Source organism: Neopsephotus bourkii, unplaced genomic scaffold (assembly GCF_033783945.1).
Source record: "Neopsephotus bourkii isolate Nb327-2 ecotype Australia unplaced genomic scaffold, CSIRO-AGI_Nbou_v1 NB_107, whole genome shotgun sequence".
In the NCBI taxonomy this organism is placed as follows: domain Eukaryota; kingdom Metazoa; phylum Chordata; class Aves; order Psittaciformes; family Psittacidae; genus Neopsephotus; species Neopsephotus bourkii.
In genome coordinates this window covers 12863455-12872003 of record NW_026900624.1, presented here as the reverse complement: position 1 = coordinate 12872003, position 8549 = coordinate 12863455, and the positions used below count along the sequence as shown (strand labels likewise).

General features: G+C 41.3%; 1 protein-coding gene across 1 annotated transcript in view; it reads left to right on the top strand.

The window, feature by feature from the left end:
* Nucleotides 1-328: 328 nt before the first annotated feature.
* LOC133216546 (ovostatin-like) overlaps nucleotides 329-8549 on the top strand; it is a 28593-nt gene continuing 20372 nt past the window's right edge. The window contains exons 1-10 of the mRNA XM_061361346.1: nucleotides 329-432; nucleotides 2083-2266; nucleotides 2941-3097; nucleotides 3690-3742; nucleotides 4228-4248; nucleotides 4970-5138; nucleotides 6192-6276; nucleotides 6983-7100; nucleotides 7780-7900; nucleotides 8117-8226. Of these exons, the coding sequence (XP_061217330.1) occupies nucleotides 368-432; nucleotides 2083-2266; nucleotides 2941-3097; nucleotides 3690-3742; nucleotides 4228-4248; nucleotides 4970-5138; nucleotides 6192-6276; nucleotides 6983-7100; nucleotides 7780-7900; nucleotides 8117-8226 (1083 nt within the window). The 5' untranslated portion in view covers nucleotides 329-367. The remainder of the gene's footprint in view (nucleotides 433-2082; nucleotides 2267-2940; nucleotides 3098-3689; nucleotides 3743-4227; nucleotides 4249-4969; nucleotides 5139-6191; nucleotides 6277-6982; nucleotides 7101-7779; nucleotides 7901-8116; nucleotides 8227-8549) is intronic.

Here is an 8549-nt window from a genome sequence, read left to right as displayed (position 1 = left end):
AAGGAAATACCGAAAGAGTGGCAAATGCTAACAGGTTGAAACATTAAGGAACAGCCAATGACGATGATAATCAGAGAGGTAGGCTTCAATAAAGCATTCAGATGGGCAGGAACCGGTTTGTCTTGCAGTGCCTCACAGCGCTATGTGAAATATGAGAGCTTTCCTAAGCTGTTGTTACAGAGTTCAAGGGGTGTGAGAACAGACAGCAGAGAGGAAGATGAATCTATGCAAATTTTATGTAGATATCTTTTGTTAGAATATGACTGAAACCATGGAGGAGGAGCACCATCTCAGACCAGTTTAAAAGCCAGAAAGAAGATGGGCTGTCCACTTGAGATCTCTCTCTCTTCTTTCTTCACGGACAGAGATGTGGTCAAGGCTGCTTCTGAGCATTCTGTACTTGAAGTGGATTGCCATGGTGTCTTCTGAACCGTAAGAGATCATACATTCTGTTTCTTTATGACAACGTATTTTATCATATTTCCCACTAGTTTATTTCTTCTAGGACACTGCTATATAATGAACTGGATGTTTGAGACCTTGGTTCTGAAATGTGTGTGAAGTGGAAGTAGATGGCATTGAAGGATGATTTGGAATGATGTTCTCCATCATAAAACTATTAAATCTGATTTGAATGACAGAAACCTAGAACTGGAATAGTTGCAGTCTTAAGTGAATGGGTAAAGTGGAGAGGAGGTTCAGGACTAGACTAGCTAGTGATACTAATGATCAGGATTGATATGCATCAGCAGTACAGAGAGAGCAAGTTTGTATGAGGAGGTGCTACAGGCCAGATAATGGCTGGTATTAGGGACTATGCTGACTGGCAATCCTAATATTAGTATTAATGTAAGAATGAGTATGAAGTATTAGTATTACACTTGCTGTGCTTATGCAGCACCGTCAGTGTCCATGGCTCTATACAGTTTTCAGCCACAATATTAAAAATTATGCCAACATTAGAGCTTAAATCCATTTCTCAAAAGTTTTAAAGGAAAACACTGAAAGTCAGACGGGTTTAGGTTTCTCAGATACACAGTTCATTTCAGTCATTTTACTTTTGGTATTTGAATATTGTTCAGTCTGAACTGGGCAAGTCAAAGTAACAATAAAGGCAATATATGCAAGCAAAGCTGTGGGAGGGAAAGAAAAAAGAAGAAAGGATTAGATTACTAAGAAAAGATTGTGTGATTCATGTTGTGCTGCTGCAGAGCCAACCCATCAATTCTGTCATACATTATTTGAAAAGACTAGTTTGGGCAACAGAGAACCAGCAGCCAGCAACAGAACCTTTATCAAATCTGACAAATCTGAAGGAATGTTTTTCAGAGGAAGAATCTGAGGAAGGAAAGCTGCCCTGATTACAGAGAGCAGTATAACTAAAACAAGCTCCGTAGAAGAAAGAAGCAAAGGAAGCAACACAGGGAGAGTCATGGAGACAGAATGCAGCATATAGGTTAGATTGAGCTTTCTCTGAAATGTTCTGCAGAATGGAAAAGCAAGATGATTTCTTGGTGCATTATGCTCACTGGCTTATCAGATGTCAGTTGTCATCTGAAGGGAAAGATGTCTAGAGAAAAAGAAATAAAAAATTTGTTGCAACCATTAGCTAGCATTTTTGTTATTGATCTCGAGAAGAAGCTAAATATTACTCCTCTTTATGGGAGGTTCCAGAGGTTTAAGTATACATATAGGCCATGGGAGGATAAATGCAGGTGTTGTCAGATGCTTGTCAGGTGTTTAGACACTTTTAGTGATTGGAGTTGTGTGAATACCTGGAATGGAAAGCTGCAGTATCATGCTGGGTAAGAGACTGCATATCATGATGCCAGTCTTTCAGCTTAGAAAGAACTATGAGGGACAAAATATTATCACCTGTACTTTCTTAGCATATTACCCAAAACTTGTTGAAAGTAACAGAATTCCTTCCAATTACTTGAAATTGGAATTACTCCCAATCCAAGCAAGCTTTGGATTTTGTCTTTGTTCTCACATATGGCATTTCTGTGGCATTTGCCCCTCCTGTTTGCTCTGACTTTCCTTCATGACTGAACTTTCTGATCTGGTTTTGCTTTCTTACAGTCAGTATGTACTGCTGGTCCCAACAGTAGTGCGGAGCGATGCTCCACAGACCGCTTGTGTGCAGTTCCACAACCTCAGTGAGCCTCTGTCTCTGAGCATTGTCCTCGAATATGGCAGTATGCAGAATACTCTTTTTGAGAAATCAGTGACAAAGAATGATTTCTTCCAGTGCTGCGAGTTCAAGGTATTTGCTCTTTTGAAACTACTGAAAAGGGTGTAGAAGCTGGAAAAACTTCCAAGTGCAACTCTCCTTCTCAGGGTGGGCAGAAGATGAAGAGTGTGGGCAGGGTATAGGATGAAAAACTGTAAGTGCCTGGAAAGGCTGACGATACAGCCAAGAAAGACATATGGCTTCTAGGGGGAAGCTGAAGAAAGACTTTCAACCTCCATTGACAGAGAGATTAGGAAAAAGCTTTTGGTTGCGATCCCAGGTCCATTCACCCTATGAGACTGTCAGAATTGCCAAGCTGGAGATCCCAGCTAGGACATGTTCATTCTGTTTCCTGTGACTCTGCAAGATCTGTACAGATATGATAAGTAAGTTCCAAGGTTGGGTCTTCCAGAATGTAGCAGGAGAAAACATTTCAGAACTGAGATATATGGTTGGGGCAAACTGCATATAGGCATGAGAGGAAATGCATAGTACAGATCACAGCTTAATTGGTGACAGATCATGGGACTTCCACAACAGAAATTCCCAGAGACTACCTCACTGGCAAAGATGGATCTTCTTATGACTTTGCATAAGCTATTTATGATTCACTTGACAGTCAGTACCTTACTCAAGAACCCTGAGCAACAGAGGACCTCAATATATGTAATTTACCAGTTTTCCTCATGGGTTTTCTTTCTCTCCAGGTTCCTCCTGCTGATTCTGACCCCCTAGCATTCATTTCCTTCACTGCCAAAGGCACCACAGTCAACTTAGCTGAGAGAAGATCAGTGGCGATTCGGAATGTGGATAATACTGTCTTCATCCAGACGGACAAACCTATCTACAAACCAGGGCAAAAAGGTAGCTGAGGAGTTTGAGTCAGCTAGTGAACTGAGAAACTGGTTGCAAGGGTGGGTCTAGAATAACAGACTTCCTTTTGTGGAATAAAAGCCCATGGACTGCAACGGCGATGATCCGTCCTTCAGATAGTGCATAGTTGTCATCTGAGTTTGGACTCATCAAAAGTCAGTGAAAAATAGAACCAATTCACAAAATCACAACAAATGAGTAGACTTTGTGTGCTTTTACTGAGTTCATTACATTTACAGGATCTTGAGTTCTGCCAGGTTTCCTGAGGTCAGTCACATAAAAAGTGTCCTTCAAAATACAGAAGATAACAGGTTAAGCTTGGAATTAATAAGTGTGATATAAAAATAAAGGAAACATGTAATTTCCTGTCAATAGATCTTTCTACTTAATTGCTAATCTAATTCAGAGTGCTGATTCCATCATGATATTTAAATGACAGTACTAGCTAAGATAATCAAATCTCTTCTGGTTCTCTAGGGACTCTTTAGTTTGCCTAAGAGCCTGAGCAAACTTTGTTTCAGTTGTATGATGAAAGTAACTTAACACTGCTAAAGAATCCTTTTTTGTCCTGTATTTTTTCCAGTGATGTTTCGTGTGGTCAGTTTGGACACTCAGTTCAGACCTGTTCAGGAGACAGTAAGTATGAGTGATGGTCAAGATTTTTCAAGCACCCTCTTGAGATACCTGTTCACTAAGACTCTCTCAATTAGAAGTTGAATAAAAAGGGCCTGGGAAAGGCTTCCTGATGTTTCTGGAGAAAAGTTATAATTCCTTAACTTCACACTCCATCCTTTCCCTGCCTTTATAGAGGGAAAAGGGTCTGAAAGCACTCCTGGAAATCTCTCACAGCACTCAGATTTTGTAGTCACTTTACCTGTCCCACATATGTAGAAAAAGACTGGATGTTTTTGTAGGAAAGGGAAATTCACAAACAGATTATCCTCTTTAAGTTATCGCTGTAATTAAAGACATGACTTGAAATTATTTCCTTGGCCCAGTGTTCTGTAGCCAGAAAAAATGGTTCACAGCCTTCCTTATGTTCTAGTATTTCTCAAGCTTCACAGCTAATTTCTTGGTGTTCTGATTTTTATTTTTTTCTTCTCCCTTTTTTCCTCCTCCAGTATCCCCGGATCACTGTTGAGGTAAGAGATGCAGTGTGTTGCTTTGGAAGAACTATGCTTCATCATTCCCTATAGTGTCAGTAGCTGAGGGAGACTTATCCAGACACCATCTAAAGCCAATGAACTTGAGGTTGAACAGTGACAGTATTCATTATCAAACACTAGAGGAGAAGAAATCAGTACAAATGGAGATGTTAGTTGAAGATGGCATGCGGTTGTTGCTGGGTTTTTCATTAGAATTCAAATAAGTTTAGTGTAGTATTCCTTTGGTAGGACTAAAGGTGTAGTACTCCATGGCAGGGAGGTTGGAACTAGATGATCTTACGGTCCTTTCCAACGCTAACTATTCTATGATTCTATGACTACAGGAAATGGTCTGGTGAAATAGTCATTCTCATACAAGAATAGTAACTCCCTGAAATGTCATGTTCTGCTGGGGAACAGGCTTGCAGTGAACCAGTCTTCTACTACATTTCACATTGCACTTTCTAAAGGAGGCCCGCGCAATACTCCTGTTTTACAGGAGTTGAGGCAGGAAGACTTATGCTAGAGATGCTACAGATAAGCAACCTGACTCCCAACCAAGTACTATTCCTAGATGATCTGAGATCATCTTGCAGTGTACCTAGTTTCCAGCCAGGGAAGGTCAGAGCACATCATGCGCTTAGGCAATATGCTAGGATACAAAACTGGAAAGAAGGCAAGAAAACAAGAAAAAGGGTACATCTCTTCCACTCTCCAGGATCCAGAGCGAAACAAGATCTTCCAGTGGTTGGAGGTCTCGTCTAAGCATGGAATTGTCCAGCTCTCCTTTCCACTAATTCCAGAGCCTATTCTGGGATCCTATCGCATCACTGTGGAGAAAAAGTCAGGTGAAAAAGAGGACCAGTCCTTCACAGTGGAAGAATATGGTAAGCGAAGGCTGTAAACTGCCCTGAACCAGCAGTGAGGCTTGCTCTGCATAACTCAAATAGGAGCTGCCTGTGAAAAGTTTAGGTGCTTTGAATTCTCTGCTTGACACGAAGTCACTGTGTGACTTTGGGATCCACATCCTGTGACTCAGGCCTTACACTCCCCATCTGAAAGGAGGAATCAGGCCTGCCTGTTTTTTTGTTGTTGAGATCATCACCCTATGAAGAGCAGTAGGCTAAAATATGCAGAGAAATCTGAAGATGTTATCTGTCAAGCAGATATGTCATGACAGGTACTGCGTTGTTACTCGTGGGGCTGGATAGTCAGTGGAAATGCAAGATGGAAAATAGTGGGTACTTGAGGTGCCAAAGCTCACGTAATGATCTGCTTACTCTCTGGAATAGACTGTATGAAGAAAGTTGCTAGATTTGTTTCGATCTTACAAGTTTTCTCATCTTATACTGGCAGCTTTCCTTAGTAGTCCCCAGAGTAGGCTTGGACAACTCCCAGTTGTTTGGGCTTTTTTTAGGAGCAGTAAAGCACCTTTCCTGTTTACCCTTCAGATCTCTTTCATGTCTTCCAGTCCCCTGTGTACAGGTTTGTGATAATAAGGCCTTTTCCAGCTATGTAGTCATTATTGCTGGTGACCCGGGACAGAAGATAAGCTGAAAAAAGAGAGTGACAGTGACCTATTTGATTTTACTATTTCACTTAATCTGTTGCCTTTCTCGTTCAATGGGGCTTGATTGCATAACTTCTGTTCTTCAGGGCTTAATTGGGTTAAGACATCAGCATTACTTCCACCTTTCTTTTGAATAAAATGTAAAGCCAGTTAGTGACTTCTCACAATTCTTACTGTGCCTGTTATTATTATTACTATGATTATTATCCAACAGCCAGCTCCTAGGTAGACTTTTCCTTGAACTTTTTCCTCTCCCTTCTTGATGAAAATGCCTTTGCCAACTGGTTCAGGATTTTTTACCGTCTTCCACACATTACACCTGCCTCTGGCATATAACTACTGATCAGTCTTATTCACATTGCATTTCCAGTGCTGCCAAAATTTGAAGTGACAACCAGTGTGCCAAAGAGGATTTCTTTCTTTGATGAAGAAATTAGGGTCAATGTTTGTGCTTCGTAAGTATCACAGCTGAGAACAACACATCTGTGCACAGGAAATGTGGCCTAGAGGATGGTGTGCTTGCTGGGAAGCAGGGCCCCTGCTGCTGCTGATTCCATGTATGGGTTACAACAGTTCCTTTAGCTGTGACTTCCATGACATGAAATATAAGTCTCTTCCCACTACACAGCAAAATTAGAACTCAGGGAGTTTATGTGTGTCTGGTAGTTTAAAGATAGCAAGCGGTACATACTTGCTAGCTGTTGTTTTTTATTATTACAGAAAAAGAGAGAAATAGTACCGGGGTGTATGTCATTAAGATTGATGGCTGTGATACAGCCAAAGGGCAGGGTGGCATGAGCTAAATGGGAGAATAAGGATCTTTTTGCAATATGTCCTGCTTTGAATAAGGCACTAACAAGAAAAAGCAAGCAGCAGGGAATGAATATCTTAACCTGAATACAGCACCACTTTCCAGCTTCAGACCTTGAAGAATGACTACAGCAAAACAATGGTAAAACAGGCTTTTTTAACAAGATGCCAGAAACAGCCAAAAAGTACTTGAAGGGAATTCTGCTAGCGCTAACCCGTCCTAATTTCCACCTGCTCTTCTGTCTTGCTATGGGCACTCCTGAAGGGTTTAGAGTCTGCATTACTCTGTAATCTTTGCAGATTTCATGCTAAGCCCACATGATTGGATTCTTGTGTCTTTTCCTCTCCTAGGTATACTTACAGCCAACCAGTGCAAGGGAATGCCCGAATCAATGTGTGTCAGCGGCGCTTTTATAGTCCACGATGTGACCAAAACCAGAAAGAAACCTGTGAAGCAGTCACTGGACTGGTATGATACAGGGCAAGGCTTTTCTTCCCAGTTAACTTTACTACCCAACATGTAGCAGAGTATTTGGTGGCCTCGTTCATTTCCTGGGGAACACCAGAGAGACAATCTCAGAGGCATGCTTTTTCTCACTGTCTCACAGGCAGTGCTGAAAGACCATGAAAGTAGATTTTACTGATGAGCTTATTAGGAGACTTCGATTCTTCCCTCAGAAAGAGTCACTAGAGGGGATGGAAGCTTATGAAAATATAAATCTGTGATAATTTCTCAAACACTGGAGCTGTGTTATTACCAAATCTAACCAAATCTAATCTATACTGGAAGACTCTGAGGAAACTTAATGCTAAACTAATGATTAATTTCTGCACTAGATCAAAGTGCTCTGATCAGAGTCCAGGCATCATGCAAGATGGGTTTAAGAAGGAACATGAGCATAAGAAAGGACTAGGGGGAATGAGGAGAGAGGTTTGCAGGCGCAAAGGTAAATGGTATTGAAACAATGATGTAGGAAGGGAGCCAGGGAGAGAGAAGTGTAATGTTGGAAGGGAGCAAGTAGAAAGGAAGACCTGAAGAAGATTTGAGCAGAGACAATGAGGCTCTTCAGAGACCCACTAATACAGAGTCAGAAGTAATTTTCCAAACCTTGATAAAAATGGGTTTTCCCTTTGTGTTCTGTTTCCAGCTGGGGAAGGATGGCTGCCTCAACACTGTAATCTCCATCAAAACATTCCAGCTCTACCGCAGCTATGCCAGGATGTATACCAGCCTCAATGTAGAAAGCATTGTCACTGAAAATGGGACAGGTAATACCAAGTGAAGGTTGTGAGTAGCTGATTAAAGCTAACAGGTGGTACTTTCTGAAAGGAATCTCCTGGATCCTGATCTGTGCAGCAAACAATCACCATTTTCTTCATAGCTCTCCCTCCAGAGCATCACTGCTCCATATAGCTTTTCAAAGAAAACAGTTTTCTGGCCAGTGATTTCTGTTTCCTCCCCTTTATACTGTCTGTGTCTCACAGGTATCCAGATGAAAAGCAATGATTATGTTGCAGTCAACCAAGAAAATGACAGAGTGATGTTTAAGAATATGGATTCCTATTACAAGAGGGGAATTCCTTACTATGGTGAGGTGAGTGCTTGGAAGGACACATTTAAATCAAAACTCCCTGAGGTCCAGCATGATGGTCCCTGTGTTGCCCTATTTATGGGTATGCCTTGACTCTGCTGACAAATTGGCATCATAATGCTGCATAACAGTGACTGCTGCATAATTCTCCTGCTACGTTAGATGCTCCTAGAGAAAATAAGAACATGGTATCATACCTAGACTGTTAGGGTCTCTCTTCTGCCATACTTAGAGAGTGCCTAAAAGGTGGGTAAGTGAAAGGTCAGATGGGCCTTTAACTTAGTCTGCAAGAAACTACTTCAGCAAAAGCTATGCCTAAACTGAAG